Source organism: Pseudophryne corroboree, chromosome 6, assembly GCF_028390025.1.
Source record: "Pseudophryne corroboree isolate aPseCor3 chromosome 6, aPseCor3.hap2, whole genome shotgun sequence".
NCBI lineage: Eukaryota > Metazoa > Chordata > Amphibia > Anura > Myobatrachidae > Pseudophryne > Pseudophryne corroboree.
In genome coordinates, this window is record NC_086449.1 from 668,746,104 (window position 1) to 668,762,957 (window position 16,854).

General features: G+C 46.2%; 1 protein-coding gene across 4 annotated transcripts in view; it reads right to left on the reverse strand.

The window, feature by feature from the left end:
* Positions 1-16,854, reverse strand: part of SLC23A1 (solute carrier family 23 member 1) — an 894,224-nt gene that overhangs the window by 307,869 nt on the left and 569,501 nt on the right. For all 4 annotated transcript variants that reach the window (XM_063928249.1, XM_063928250.1, XM_063928251.1 and 1 more), the window contains exon 10: positions 10,319-10,424. In XM_063928249.1, the coding sequence (XP_063784319.1) occupies positions 10,319-10,424 (106 nt within the window). The remainder of the gene's footprint in view (positions 1-10,318; positions 10,425-16,854) is intronic.

Below are 16,854 nucleotides of genomic sequence, written 5' to 3' on the forward strand. Positions count from 1 at the left end.
TCGCCAAATGCGGTGATAATGTTTTGCGGTTACATCCTTCCTGGTCAGGATAGGGATGACTTCACCCGGAATGCCTTTTTTCCTTCAGGATCCGGCGTTCAACCGCCATGCCGTCAAACGCAGTCGCGGTAAGTCTTGGAACAGACAGGGTCCTTGCTGGAGCAGGTCCCTTCTTAGAGGTAGAGTCCACGGATCCTCCGTGAGCATCTCTTGAAGTTCCGGTTACCAAGTCCTTCTTGGCCAATCCGGAGCCACGAATATAGTGCTTACTCCTCTCCATCTTATCAATCTCAGTACCTTGGGTATGAGAGGCAGATGAGGGAACACATACACTGACTGGTACACCCACGGTGTTACCAGAGCGTCTACAGCTATTGCCTGAGGGTCCCTTGACCTGGCGCAATACCTGTCGAGTTTTTCCCAACGGTTTATAATCATGTGGAAGACTTCTGGGTGAAGTCCCCACTCTCCCGGGTGGAGGTCGTGTCTGCTGAGGAAGTCTGCTTCCCAGTTGTCCACTCCCGGAATTGCTGACAGTGCTATCACATGATTTTCCGCCCAGCGAAGAATCCTTGCAGCTTCTGCCATTGCCCTCCTGCTTCTTGTGCCACCCTGTCTGTTTACGTGGGTGACTGCCGTGATGTTGTCCGACTGGATCAACACCGGCTGACCTTGAAGCAGAGGTCTTGCTAAGCTTAGAGCATTGTAAATGGCCCTTAGCTTCAGGATATTTATGTGAACTGATGTCTCCAGGCTTGACCATAAGCCCTGGAAATTCCTTCCCTGTGTGACTGCTCCCCAGCCTCGCAGGCTGGCATCCGTGGTCACCAGGACCCAGTCCTGAATGCCGAATCTGCAGCCCTCTAGAAGATGAGCACTCTGCAACCACCACAGGAGGGACACCCTTGTTCTTGGTGACAGGGTTATCCGCTGATGCATCTGAAGATGCGACCCGGACCATTTGTCCAGCAGGTCCCACTGGAAAGTTCTTGCGTGGAATCTGCCGAATGGGATTGCTTCGTAGGAAGCCACCATTTTACCCAGAACCCTTGTGCATTGATGCACTGAGACTTGGCTCGGTTTTAGGAGGTTCCTGACTAGCTCGGATAACTCCCTGGCTTTCTCCTCCGGGAGAAACACCTTTTTCTGGACTGTGTCCAGGATCATCCCTAGGAACAGAAGACGAGTCGTCGGAACCAGCTGCGATTTTGGAATATTGAGAATCCAATCGTGCTGCCGCAACACTACCTGAGATAGTGCTACACCGACCTCCAACTGTTCCCTGGATCTTACCCTTATCAGGGAATCGTCCAAGTAAGGGATAACTAAAATTCCCTTCCTTCGAAGGAATATCATCATTTCGGCCATTACCTTGGTAAAGACCCGGGGTGCCGTGGACCATCCATACGGCAGCGTCTGAACTGATAGTGACAGTTCTGTACCATAAACCTGAGGTACCCTTGGTGAGAAGGGTAAATTTGGACATGAAGGTAAGCATCCTTGATGTCCCGAGACATCATGTAGTCCCCTTCTTCCAGGTTCGCAATCACTGCTCTGAGTGACTCAATCTTGAATTTGAACCTCTGTATGTAAGTGTTCAAAGATTTTAGATTTAGAATCGGTCTCACCGAGCCGTCCGGCTTCGGTACCACAACCGTGTGGAATAATACCCCGTTCCCTGTTGCAGGAGGGGTACCTTGATTATCACCTGCTGGGAATACAGCTTGTGAATGGCTTCCAAAACTGTCTCCCTGTCAGAAGGAGACATCGGTAAAGCCGACTTTAGGAAACGGCGAGGGGGAGACGTCTCGAATTCCAATTTGTACCCCTGAGATATCACCTGAAGGATCCAGGGGTCTACTTGCGAGTGAGCCCACTGCGCGCTGAAATTCATTGAGACGGGCCCCCCACCGTGCCTGATTCTGCTTGTAAAGCCCCAGCGTCATACTGAGGGCTTGGCAGAGGCGGGAGAGGGTTTCTGTTCCTGGGAACTGGCTGATTTCTGCAGCCTTTTTTCCTATCCCTCTGTCACGGGGCAGAAATGAGGAACCTTTTGCCCGCTTGTCCACGAAAAGACTGCGCCTGATAATACGGCGTCTTCTCATGTTGAGAGGCGACCTGGGGTACAAACGTGGATTTCCCAGCTGTTGCCGTGGCCACCAGGTCTGAAAGACCGACCCCAAATAACTCCTCCCCTTAATAAGGCAATACTTCCAAATGCCGTTTGAAATCCGTATCACCTGACCACTGTCGTGTCCATAACCCTCTACTGGTAGAAATGGACACGCACTTAGACTTGATGCCAGTCGGCAAATATTCCGCTGTGCATCACGCATATATAGAAATGCATCTTTTAAATGCTCTATAGGCAAAAATATACTGTCCCTATGTAGGGTATCAATATTTTCAGTCAGGGAATCCGACCACGCCAACCCAGCACTGCACATCCAGGCTGAGGCGATTGCTGGTCGCAGTATAACACCAGTATGTGTGTAAATACATTTTAGGATACCCTCCTGCTTTCTATCAGCAGGATCCTTAAGGGCGGCCATCTCAGGAGAGGGTAGAGCCCTTACAAGCGTGTGAGCGCTTTATCCACCCTAGGGGGTGTTTCCCAACTCACCCTAACCTCTGGCGGGAAAGGATATAATGCCAATAACATTTTAGAAATTATCAGTTGTTATCGGGGGAAACCCACGCATCATCACACACCTCATTTAATTTCTCAGATTCAGGAAAACTACAGGTAGTTTTTCCTCACCGAACATAATACCCCTTTTTGGTGGTACTCGTATTATCAGAAATGTGTAAAACATTTTTCATTGCCTCAATCATGTAACGTGTGGCTGGTATGAGTCTTACCCGGGATTCAAAATCCTTCCTTATTGTGTACGCTCGTCCGGGCACAGTATCCTAACTGAGGCTTGGAGGAGGGTCATAGGGGGAGGAGCCAGTGCACACCAGGTAGTTCTAAAGCTTTACTTTTGTGCCCAGTCTCCTGCGGAGCCGCTATTCCCCATGGTCCTTACGGAGTCCCCAGCATCCACTTAGGACGTTAGAGAAATTATGGGTTTGTTAAGTGTGCATGTCCTGTTTATACAACATAAGGGTGGGTGGGAGGGCCCAAGGACAATTCCATCTTGCACCTCTTTTTTTTTATTTATCTTTGCATCATGTGATGTTTGGGGCCAATTTTTAAGTGCCATCCTATCTGACACTGCAGTGCCACTCCTAGATGGGCCAGGTGTTTGTGCCGCCCACTTGGGTCGCTTAGCTTAGTCATCCAGCGACCTCGGTGCAAATTTTAGGACTAAAAATAATATTATGAGGTGTGAGGTGTCCAGAATAGACTGGAAATGAGTGTAAATTATGGCTATTGAGGTTAATAATACTAGAGGATCAAATTTACCCCCAAATTCTATGATTTAAGCTGTTTTTGAGGGGTTTTTGAAAAAAAAACACCTGAATCCAAAACACACCCGAATCCGACAAAAAATTTCTAGGGAGGATTTGCTAAAACGCGTCCGAATCCAAAACACGGCCGCGGAACCGAATCCAAAACCAAAACACGAAACATTTCCGGTGCACATCTCTAATAAATATATATATATATATATATATATATATATATATATATATTAGGGTTGTGCACCGTCCACTTTTCGTGTTTTGTGTTTTGGTTATTGATCTGGATCTTTTTTCGTGTTTTGTATCTGGATTGGTTTTGCCAAAACCACCCTTGTGGGTTTTGGATCTGTGGGCCTAATTCAGACCTGATTGCAGCCCTTCAAAATTTTGCAGGGCCGACCACCCCCTGCAGAAGCACAAAAGCATCACACTTGTCACTGCCTTGGTCACAGCGGCTGCGTTTGACATCACGCAGCCGATGCGGCCCGGCACAGTCCGTCCATTCCTGCGTTGGCCGGACCGCGTCCACAAAACGGCGGTCAAATGGCGCAGTGCCAGGCCCCCCACCCATCTGTCAGCCATCTGTCACCCTCTGTCAGCCATGCGCCGGCGCACTGCAGCACCTGCGCATGTGCACTTCAGACCAGATTGCTGCTGTGCGAAAATGCACAGCAGCGATCGGGTCTGAATAACGCCCTGTATTTTTTGGGAAAAAAGCATAAAAACAGCTAAAATCACAGAATTTATTTGTTCTTTTGTTCCTGTGCTATTATTAACCTCAATAACATTCATTCCACTCATTTTCAGTCTATTCTGAACACCTCACAGTATTGTTTTTAGGCCAAAAGGTTGCATCAAGGTAGCTGGATGACTATGGTAAGCGGCACAAACACATGGCCAATCTAGGAGTGGCACTGCAGTGGCAGACAGGATGGCAGTTTGAAAAACTAGGCCACAAAGATAACATAATGCAAAGAAAAAAAAGAGGTGCAAGATGGAATTGTCCTTGGACCCTCCCACCCATCCTTATGTTGTATAAACAGGACACGCACACTTTAACAAAGTAATCATTTCGGTGCCAGGGTCTGCCACACGACTGTGGCTGAAATGATTGGTTCATTTGGACCCCCACAAAACAAGCTGGCAATGCTCCAAAGAGCATATAAATGCAAAGAAAAGAGGTGCACGCTGGAATTGTCCTTGGGCCCTCCTGGCCCTCCCACCCACCCTTATGTTGTATAAACAGGACACGCACACTTTAACAAAGCAATCTTTTCAGCGCCAGGGTCCACCACATGACTGTGGCTGAAATGATTGGTTCGATTGAGCCCCTACAAAACAAGCTGGCAATTAATCTGTCCCTGCACAAACTGGCTCTACAGAGGCAAGATGTCGTCCTCATCCTCATCGACTGATTCCTAACCCCCTTCAGTGTTGTGTAAATCCTCACCCTCACCGAGTATTTATTTGTCCGTGCTGGAATCCACCACCGCAGGTCCCTCTGTACTTTCTGGAGGCTGGTCTTCCCAGAAGAATTGATAAGTTATTTTGATGAACATCATCTTCTCCACATTGTGTGCAAGTAACCTCCTACGCTTATCGCTGACAAAGTTACTGGCTGCACTAAAAACTTCTTTCGGAGTACACACTGGAGGGGTGGAAGGCAACTTAGGTAAAATAGAGCCATTTTGTACAGGGTCCTCCAAATTGCCTCTTTTTCCTGCCAGTACAGGTACGGACTGTCTGACCAGGGAACAACTTAGATATCCGATTCCTAACCAACCCGCTGTTGGTGATGCAGTATGCTGTCACCGATGTAATCCTCCAACATTCTTTCAATGGTGACAGCATCATATGCAGTGACAGTAGACATGTCAGAAATTGTTAGCAGGTCCTTCAGTACAGACCAGATGTCCAAAGCTGCCTGCCCTACATCACCACCAGCGTGTTGGTTAGGAATCGGATATCTAAGTTGTTTCCTAGAGGAAAATGAAGAAGGAGCTGTTGCCATGTCATGTTCCACTTCAGCTGACAGTGTTTTCACCAGCAGGTCTTTGCATTTCTGCAGGTTTGTGTCTGCTGGAAAGAGAGACACCACGTAGGCTTTAAACCTAGGATCGAGCACAGTGGCCAAAATGTAGTGCTCTGATTTCAACAGATTGACCACCCTCGTATCCTGGCACGCAAATGAAGGGCTTCATCCACAAGTCCCACATACTGAGCGGAATCGCTCCGTCTTAGCTCATCGTTCACTTTCTCCAGCTGTTTCTGCAAAAGCCTGATGAGGGGAATGACCTGACTCAAGCTGGCAGCATCTGAACTGACTTCACGTGTGGCAAGTTCAAAGGGTTGGAGAACCTTGCACAACACAGAAATCAATCTCCACTGTGCTTGAGTCAGGTGCATACCCCCTCCTTTGCCTATCTCACATGTGGATGTATAGGCATGAATGGCCTTTTGCTGCTCCTCCATCCTCCAAAGCATATAGAGGGTTGAGTTCCACTGCGTTACTACCTCTTGCTTCAGGTGATGGCAGGGCAGGTTCAAGAGTGTTTGCTGGCACTCCAGACTTCGGCACGCAGTCGTTGAATGGCGAAAGTGGGCCAAAATTTTTCGGGCCACCGAAAGCTTCTCCTGCATGGCCCTGTCATTTCTCAAAAAATGCTGCACCACCAAATTTCTGGTGTGAGCAAAACATGGGGCATGCTGGAATTTGCCCTGATTTAATGACTGCACAATATTGGTGGTGTTGTCTGATATCACAAATCCCCAGGAAAGTCTAAGTGGGGTAAGCCATTGGGCGACGATTTCCCTCATTTTCTCTAAGAGATTGTCGGCGATGTGCCTCTTACTGAAACCGGTGATACACAGTGTAGCCTGCCTTGGAATGAGCTGGCGTTTCTGAGATGCTGCTACTGGTGCCGCTGCTGTTGTTGCTGTGCAAGGCGATACATCTACCCAGTGGGCTGTCACGGTTATATAGTCCTTAGTCTGCTCTGTTCCACTTGTCCACATGTCCATGGTTAAGTGGACAGTGGGTACAAGTGCATTTTTCTGTACACTGAGGACACTTTTTCTGACGTCTGTGTACATTCTTGGCATCGTCTGCTTAGTGAAGTGGAATTTAGACGGGATTTGGTACCAGAGACACACTACCTCCATCAATTGTCTTAATCCCACTGCACTAATGGCGGATACCGGATGCACCTCTAACACCATCATAGCTGTCAATGTCTCAGTTATCCGCTTTGCAACAGGATGACTGCTGTCATACTTCATCCTCCTCGCAAAGGACTGTTGGATGGTCAATTACTTAATGAGAGAAGTAGTGGTGTTTTTAACTTCCTCTCCGGGATGATGAATGACTCACAGCAGCAACAGCAGCAGCGGCAGCAGTAGGCGTAGTGTCACGTTCAGCTTGAGTTGAGGATCTGACGACTGACAATTGACTGAGGGAGCAGCTTTCGGCAAAGGAAGGAAACGAGGTGGCTGAATATAGTTCTTACTCATGGATTGTAGAGTTGGCCCGAAGATGAAGAGGGGTAAGCAATGATGGCAATGAATGAGAACGATACACTGAAGGAAGATTAATTCAGTTTTAATGAGACTTCAATAATACACCACAACTAGGAGATGAGTCCGAGTGAGTTCTGAAGAACAAAATGTTTGTGACTTGTAGACAGTGCTGAAGAATACTGAATGAAGAAGTGACTTGTGATTTGTGAACAATGCTGAATAACACAGAATGAGGAGATGAGTTGTGATTTGTAAACAATGCTGAACAACACAGAATGAGATTACTTGTGATTTGTAAATGATGCTGAAGAACACCAAATGATGAGATGACTTGTGATTTGTAAATGATGCTAAAGGACACTGAATGACGAGATGACTTGAAGAACGATGTTGAAGAGATGATCACTGTGAGCACTGACAGCAAATGGAGAACCTCTACCAGATAGAGGACCCAGCAGTTAAACCACAAGGGCAGGTGGACTGGAAGCAAAGGACTGTAATAACAGAACTGACCACCGGGCAGCCTCCACAGAACCAGAATACCAGGGGTTAACCTGGGAGCACAGAGCTTGAGCACCTTACAGCAGCAAGTAACTTGAAGCACTGGCGCCATAGCTAAGCATCCACCCCTTTATATAAGGGGAAACAGCCTGGATTGGCTGGACGTGAACTGGGATACCTATTGACTTGGCTTGGTCTCAAACATGGTGGCTCCTTACACAGAGGACACATGTGGAACCAGCACACAGCCACTATCTCTGGTCTCAGCCTCCCAGACGCCGCACTCCACCAACAGGACACTTGGAAACAGACACCTTCGGCTGCCATGCTCTGCTTCCCAGGACCTGGACCCCAACCTCCAGACGCCCGGCAGCCACACCGGAGGACCTCACTGCTGCAGCTCCTATCCGCCGTAGCCACACCAGCCGGCTAACAGGAAGGCCGCAGGGACCAGAACTGGAGGTAAGACTCCGAATGCTGACACATAGCAATGCAGGATCCTCCGGAGGAATCCCGGATAGGAGTCAATTATTCCAGTGACATGGCCTGCAGGACTACTTCCGATCCAATTGAGGAGGAAATGGATGAGAAGGGAGTTGATGGTGTGGTTTGCAGGCAATTGGATACAACAGGACAAAGGGATTTAGGTGTCCCTGGACTGCTTAAGGTCTTAGCCACAGTTTCTGAACTTGACAGTGACTTTTTATGAATGCACTGCAGGTGATGTATAAGGGATGATTTTCCTAGGTGGTTAACGTCCTTACCCCTATTTATTACACCTTTACATAAGGTACATATGGCAAGAAAATAGTTGTCCGGATTTGGATAGAAATAAATCCAGACCGAAGAGGTGGAATTTTTGGTCTTATGCCCAGGCATAACGATGGGCTTATTCATCCCACGGACAACAACTGTCTCCCCCAGTGCACAATTTAAACAAACCACATCACCATCAGAATCCTCCTCGTTAACTTTCTCCTCAGCACCAGATACACCCATATCCTCATCCTGTAGTACTTTAACAGTGACATCTTCAAATTGAATATCAGAAACTGGACTGTGAGTGCTCATTCCAGCACTTGCAGAGGGTGTGCAAATGGTGGAAGGAGCCACCTCTTCCCATCCAGTGTTGGGAAGGTCAGGCATCGCAACCGCTGACACACTTGAACTCTCCTTGGGGATTTTTGATACCATCTTAGAACGCACAGTTCTTTGCTGTGCTTTTACCAGCGTAACTCTTTTCATCTAGTGGGAAGATGAGGGCTTCCATCATGTGAGGCTGAACCACCAGTCATAAACATAGGCCAGGGTCTTAGCTGTTCCTTGCCACTCCGTGTCGTAAATGGCATATTGGCAAGTTTACTTTGCTCCACAGACGATTTAAATTAATTTTTTGGGGTCATTTTACTGAACTTTGGCTTTTTGGATTTTACATGCCCTCTACTATGACAGGCAACCAATACGGAAGGAGAGGGGGATGCTGCAGCGGCGCTTACTACCAATGACATAGCGCTGCTGCGGCTCCAGTCCCCTCCCTCCTTGTCCGATGCCTGCACACTGCACAGAGGGAGATGCCAGCACGAGGAGCCTGTCAGCGGGGAGAAGGTAAGTATATCTCTCTCTCTCTCTCTCTCTGGGGGACACCGTCTGCCGCAATGTGTAAAAAGGGGGCCTGGCTGCCGCAATGTGTAAAAAGGGGGACTGGTTGCCACAATGTGTAAAAAGGGGGACTGGCTACCGCAATGTGTAAAAATGGGGCCTGGCTGCCGCAATGTGTAAAAAGGGGGACTGGCTGCCGCAATGTGTAAAAAGAGGGACTGGCTGCCGCAATGTGTAAAAAGGGGGACTGTATGCTGTAATGTGTAAAAAGGGGGATGCTGTCTGCTGTAATGTATAAAAGGGGCTCTACCTGGTGTAGTGGCACTACTGTGCAGCGTAATTTGAATAATGGAGACTACTGTGCACCGTAGTATGAATTGCTGTTATTTTGTGGCCACGCCCTTCCCCATGAAGCCACTGCCCCTATCTTGCATGGGGAGGGGGGGGGGGGGGGGCGCCAATGTCGTTTTTTGCACACAGCGCTAAAATGCCTAGTTATGGCACTGCAGCACATGACAGCACCACTATTTATTTATTTATTTATTACCAGTTATTTATATAGCGCACACATATTCCGCAGCGCTGTACAGAGAATATTTGCCCATTCACATCAGTCCCTGCCCCAGTGGAGCTTACATTCTATATTCCCTATCACATGTACACACACACATTCATACTAGTGTTAATTTTTGTTGGGAGCCAATTAACCTACCAGTATATTTTTGGATTGTGGGAGGAAACCGGAGTACCCGGAGGAAACCCACGCAAGTACGGGGAGAATATACAAACTCCACACAGTTAGGGCCATGGCGGGAATCGAACCCATGACCTCAGTGCTGTGAGGCAGTAATGCTAACCATTACACCATCCGTACTGCCCCGCTAGTCTACGGCTGTACCGCTGGACTTATACGGCTGTACCGCTGGACTTATACGGCAGCACCACTGGGCTTTTACGGCTGTACCGCTGGACTTATACGGCAGCACCGCTCGACTTATTTTTATGGAAGCACCACTGGACTTGTACGGCAGCACCGCTGGACTTGTACGGCAGCACCACTGGACTTGTACTGCTGTACCGCTGGACTTATACGGCAGTACAGCTAGACTTATACAGCTGTACCCATGGGCTCCACCTGTGTATCTGTGTTCTGTGTGCAGTGATATGTGGGGAATTAACCCTATCTTTAATATGAGTCTGCAGACTCTCACAGAAAGCATTAGTCTCTTTTATAAGAGACTGGGGTAAACTTCCCTGTTTTTCACAGTTAGTACAACTCAAATAAAGACTTTACCTTAGTAATTCCCAAGACGCCTATATTTGGACTTGATGAAGTAGAACCATTTCCAGTTCCAAGTAATCCAGCAATAACACAGCAAATTCCTTCAATACATATTCCTCTGAAATAAAAAAAAACATATTACTTGTAAGGCATTGCATCAGAATACATTGCTGCTGAATCTAGTGTTATGCTGAATTCTTGCACTGGACAGCACAGTTATCCTTAAGGTGCCCACACACTAGAACAACTGATTGGATGCTGATTGGACAATGTATCTACATTGGATGTGAAAAACCACAAACGATTTGTAAAAAATTGCTCGTTCTGTTCGAAAACTTCCCTGCAGCAGGGAAGATCTGAAGTTACAGCAAACAACCCACGGGACCGTGCATTGGATCGTTAGTGTTCAGGAACACAGGGCCTAATTCTGAGTTGATCGCAGCAGCAATTTTGTTAGCAATTGGGCAAAACCATGTGCACTGCAGGAGAGGCAGATATAACATGTGCAGAGAGATAAGATTTCGGTGTGGTGAGTTCAATCTGCAATCTAAATTGCAGTGTAAAAATAAAGCAGCCAGTATTTACCCTGCACAAAAACAATATAACCCACCCAAATCTAACTCTCTCTGCACATGTTATATCTGCCCCCCCCCCCCTGCAGTGCACATGGTTTTGCCCAAATGCTAAAAAATTTCCTGCTGCGATCAACTTGAAATTACTCCCACTGTACGGATTCAGTATGATATATTGGCGGCATCCCAGCCACAATTATGCCGGCAGCAGGGCAAGCGCCATAAAGCCCTTGTGGGCTTGCTGCGCTCACCACACTGCGGGCACGGTGGCTAGCTGCACTCGCCACAGGTTATATTCTCCCCCTATAGGTGTTTGGACACACAGAGGAAGAATAGCCTGTGTCGTCGGGATTCCGGCATCTGCATTTCCACACTTGGGATTCAAGCGTCTGTATTGTGATTGCCGGGATCCCGACTGGTGGTATGTTAACCACTTCCCGACTAAACGATTTGCACTTTTCTGAATGATTTATCATTAAGATGCCTCTAAATCGTTCTGTCTTCCCTAAAATTATTGTAGTGTGTAGGCACCTTTACTTTCTCCAAGCATTGGGGTCTTCTGACAAAAATGTACCCTATTGTGGGTGTACCCATGTAATAGGAAATATAAATGATAAGTTCCACTGTGGCAGAGGCTGTTGTGGATGACTGAAATATTCTCAGTAAAGCTCTGTGGAATATGGGCCTGATTCAGAGTTGGACGCTATTTGCTGCTGCACTTCCGTGGAGCTCTGCAATAAACTACAAATTGAAATCAAGCCCACTCTGCATAATTGCTCATTTGCATTGTGTGCGGCTCTGAATCTGCTAAAAACATTGTTAAAAGTTAAAAACATTGGGGGTAATTTTGAGTTGATCGCAGCTTCAAGTTTGTTAGCAATTGGGCAAAACCATGTGCACTGCAGGGGGGACAGATATAACATGTGCAGAGAGAGTTAGATTTGGGTGTGGTGTGTTCAATCTGCAATCTAAATTGCAGTGTAAAAATAAAATCTAACTCTCTCTGCAAATGTTATATCTGCCCCCCTGCAGCGCACATGGGGGGTAATTCCAAATTGATCGCAGCAGGATTTTTGATAGCAATTGGGCAAAACCATGTGCACTGCAGGGGAGGCAGATATAACATTTGTAGAGAGAGTAAGATTTGGATGGGTTATTTTGTTTCTGTGCAGGGTAAATACTGGCTGCTTTATTTTTACACTGCAAATTATATTGCAGATTGAACACACCCCACCCAAATCTAACTCTCACTGCACATGTTATATCTCCCTCCCCTGCAGTGCACATGGTTTTGCCCAATTGCTGACAAAAATCCTGCTGCGATCAACTTGGAATTACCCCCATGGTTTTTGCCCAACTGCTAAAAAATTTCCTGCTGCGATCAACTTGGAATTACCCCCATTGATGGGAAACCAATCTTCATTGTGTTCTAAAGTCTGATTCCCCAATGGGTTAGGATTAAATAAAACAGTAGAATGCAATTCTACCAGAAATCCACTCCCAACACCTCTCTGCATGTTCTAAATCTGCCCCACCTGCACTGCAACATGGCTTTTCCAAGGTGCAAAATTCCTTTTTTTTTTTTTTGCTTTGCTCTATGGGCCTAATTCAGAGATGTACACAACCCATACTTGCCTACTTTTGAAAAAGCATTTCAGGGAGATTGTGAAAGTAACACCTATCAGTGCGGGGGTATCCGGTTGATAGACAGTGTCTAGTTAGACAGTCAATAGATAGACACCATATGTTAGACATACATTAGGTTGACAGGGTCAAAAGGTCGTCAGTGTCAAAAGGTCGACATGAAAAAGGTAGACAGTACAAAAGGTCGACAGGTCAAAAGGTCGGCATGAAAATGGTCAACATAAAAAAGGTGGACAATTTTTTTTTAAATGTAACATGTTTTTGGACTATTTCATACTTTCTCTATCCATGTCGGCATAGAGTTGGTTATAAACCTTGTGGCGAGCGCAGCGAGCCACCGTGCCTGAAGCGTGGCGAGCGTATGCCTTTCTACAATTGGGGGTCCCAGATGACAAAACTATCCACACAAACCACAAAAATGCAAAAAACATGGTGTCTACCTTTTTCATGTCGACCATTTTCATGTCGACCTTTTGACCCTGTCGACATTTTGTACTGTCTACCTTTTTCATGTCGACCTTTTGACCCTGTCGACCTAATGTCTGTCTAACATATGGTGTCTATCTCTTGACTGTCTAACTAGAAACTATCTTTTATACCGGAACCTAGTGCGGGCGCGTACTGCTACATCTGAGAGGCGTGTCATGAAAATGACTTACATCCAAATGTAAATGAGCCCCAAAGTTAGTAAGATCTACTTGTTGAAGAAACGACTTATATTTTGCAGATTTGTTTGTGTATTGTGTTTTACAAGAGGTTCCATATACTGTAAGGGGCCACAAGAAACCTTTAAAATGCATGTAGCCATAGGGATCATTGAGCCTTATAACCAATATAGGGAAATGGCACTGATGATACCATTAAAATGTATGTATCTATGTTTTTTTTTTTCAGGGAGATTGAGGGACCATTCAGGGAGTGAGGGAGATTGCTACTATTTCAGGGAGTCTCCTGCAGAATGAGGGAGGGTAGGCAACTATGACACAACTCCAATGGTTTATGAACATCCCTGTGTATCTGCTTCTGTGATGACAGTTGCAGTGCCTCCTAAACCACACCTTATAGTGCTTGCAGGCGATAGCAATGGGGGAAATTTTTAATCCAAAATGGAGGAGCATAACCTCCACTTTGTGCCGAGGCTAGTGTCTGCATCTTCCAACATAGATTTACTGGCCTTGACAGCAGAGATAAGGTGGATATTCTGAGTAACCTTAGGGTTACTCAGATAGCTGATGCTGTGACTGATTGCGCTACGATCTACAATGACGGCAGCTGCGTCTTCTGTGCTTTTACTGTCCATCTCTGAATTAGCCCCTCAGTTGTGAATCCGTCCTATAGTGTATTGTTTGAAGTTCGCAGAACATCCTTGAAAGTGTCGGAACAGATAAACGACTCAAAGAGTAAACATATAAACACCGGCGAATACTGTAGCTTACAAAACCTGTAGATAAAACAGTTAAATAAAATGTAACAGATATTTCTGCAAATATTACTTCACCAGATATTATTAAGGCCATCCTAACTGTGTTCTGAGTAAAATAAACGGTTTCGACTGCAATGTTTGTCAAAAAGCCAACTTTAAATAAGAAAACACAAATGACCATGTTAAGTTAGCGTGCAACTGTTTCTACTTTACTGATCAGCCATGGCCACAATTTAGTCCACTTAGTGATGAAATGTCTTCAATCTAAGGAATACATACCTGCCAAGAATGTCCAGATGGAATTACAGTAAAGGCACTTTACCCTACACTCAACTGGATAAAGGATCTTTAAAATTGCAGATTAGATGGTCATTGTGGTGGAGTCAATGAACATTTTCACTAATATATACTACAGATAAGCAGTTTAGATTGCTTGGAATCCAAGCTGCTGCGAACATTGTAGATGCGGGTCGGGGGTTCCTGCCAGACTTGGATCCCACATCGAGGCCAAATGGGATTCTTGCGGCACTTGTATTCCATATAAGGTGCTATGGCCGGGACTCTGTGCCATTTCACTCAATGCATGATGATTACTGCTTTGCTATACTCTGCTGTTTAGGTCATGCTGTGTCCATCCAGGGTCTCCAGACTAAGTGTGGCTGTCCAGTATAGTGACTGTATATAGGGGCACACTGCGATATTCTCTACTGTTTTGGCTGACTGTGTCCATACAGAGACTCCAGATTGATGGTGGCTGTGCAGTATAGTGACTGTAAATAGAGGCATGCCAGGCTATACTCTGCTATGTCCATCCAGAGACTCCAGACTAATTTTGGCTGTGCAGTATAGTGACTATGTATATAAGGGCAAGCTGCACACTGCTGTGTGTTGCACTGTACTCTGCTGTATTGGCTGTGCTGTGTCCAGAGACTCCAGACTCACAAGTGGATGTGCTCTATATAGTGACTGTATACAGGGCCGGATCTAGACCTAGTGGTACCCCGGGTGAAAAATAGGGGTGTGGTTTCACGGAGAAGGGGCGTGGTCAGTTATGCCCCCTGTAGCTGTGCCCACAGTAGTATTGCCCCCAGTACTGTGCCCCCTGTAGAATTGCCCCCAGTACTGTGCCCCCTGTAGAACTGTCCCCCGTACTGTGCCCCCTGTAGAATTGCCCCCAGTACTGTGCCCCCTGTAGAATTGCCCCCAGTACTGTGCCCCCTGTAGAATTGCCCCAGCACCGTGCCTCCTGTAGAGTAGAAAATAATAAATAAATTAGTTAATTAATACTTACAACCCCCGCTCCTGTTTCCTGACCGCTGCTGACCTCCATCTCCGGCTGCTGGCGCCGCTCCTCGGATCTATGGGAGAGATGTCACGACGTCTCTCCCATAGCACCACATAGATACTAGAGGTCAATTATGACTTCTAGCATCTATGTGCCGCTCCCACAATGCAGTGTGGTGCGCACTGCACAGCACCGTACAGCACTCCACAGCAACGGCACCAGTAACGGATCTTGCCACGGCAGTGGTGCCATCCTGCTTGCCCGTAGCAAGATCTGCAACTGTGTGTATAGAGGGCACACTGCTGTATGCTGCGCTGTACTCTGCTGGAAATTGTACTGTTTGGTGTGCTTTACCCTTATGTGCTTTATTCATGTGTATCTACAAATCCTGTGATCCATGCAGTTTGAATCAAGTTGTTAGTTTTAAAAATAGAAAAATAAAAAATAAAATATATATCTATTGTTTGTACTGGTTGATGCGCTTTACTCTAGTGTGCTTTGTTCACGTGCATTGGCTGGTGCAATTTACTCAAGTGTGCTTTGATCACGTACATTTATAAGGCCTGTGATCCATGCAGTTTGAACCTAGCTGCAAGTTTAAAAATAAAAAAATATATAATATATCCACTGTTTTTGTACTGGTTTGTGTGCTTTACTCAACTGTGCTTTGTTCACATGCATCTATAATCCCTGTGATTCACGCAGTTTGAACCTAGCTGCAAGTTTAAAAAGTACAATATTTATGTGTATATATATATATATATATATATATATGTATATAATATATAGTTTGTACTGGTTGGTGCACTTTACTCTAGTGCACTTTGTTCACGTGAATATATAAGCCCTGTCAGCCATGAAGTGTGTGGAAATGTTTCATAGATGTGGTATAAACTACCGTATTGTTATGCACACCAGTGCCTGCAGGAATGTACTGGTGTTTGAACTGTTATACACACCAGTGCCTGCAGGAATGTACTGGTGTCTGAACAGAGAGGGATGCAAAACAAATGAACTCACAGACAGACTGGGAAATATGACATAACGTACACAGAAGGTGATAGGGTAACAAAACCAACACAGAGTGAACAGAGAAGCCCAGAGGCTAAGAAACTGGGTGTCTCCCTAGTATTAGAAATGCTCAGATGGAAAAAGCAAGATGTTGTGTTTTAATACGTAGAGAACCCGAAATGCTGTTGCTAAGTGCAACAGCAAAACCCTAAAGGGTTACCAACGGGTGTGGCAGTAAACTCCTTGGTCAGAGATGGAATAATAGACACAAGGAGAGTCTCCACAATCCTAATTCTCACTTGCAGGGCCCAGGTTCAGCTTACTGCCACTAAACTGACACATGGACGCCCTGCACAGTGAGAGAGGATTATGCAGGCAGGTCTGAAAGTACAGCCACAAACCTGCTGGGTTCACAGAATAGCAAAAGAACCTCAGCAGGCTAAACGACTGACTCCAGTCTTACTGCTAGGTCTGGATTGGCAGAGTGTAGTACCAAATGCCCAGGCCTATTTGCAGTAAGCAACAACAAAATACAAAGCTACACAGTACTGGCTAACTTTCAGGAACTGACTAACCAACAAAGATTCAGCAGCATCTGCTTAACCTGAGAAGA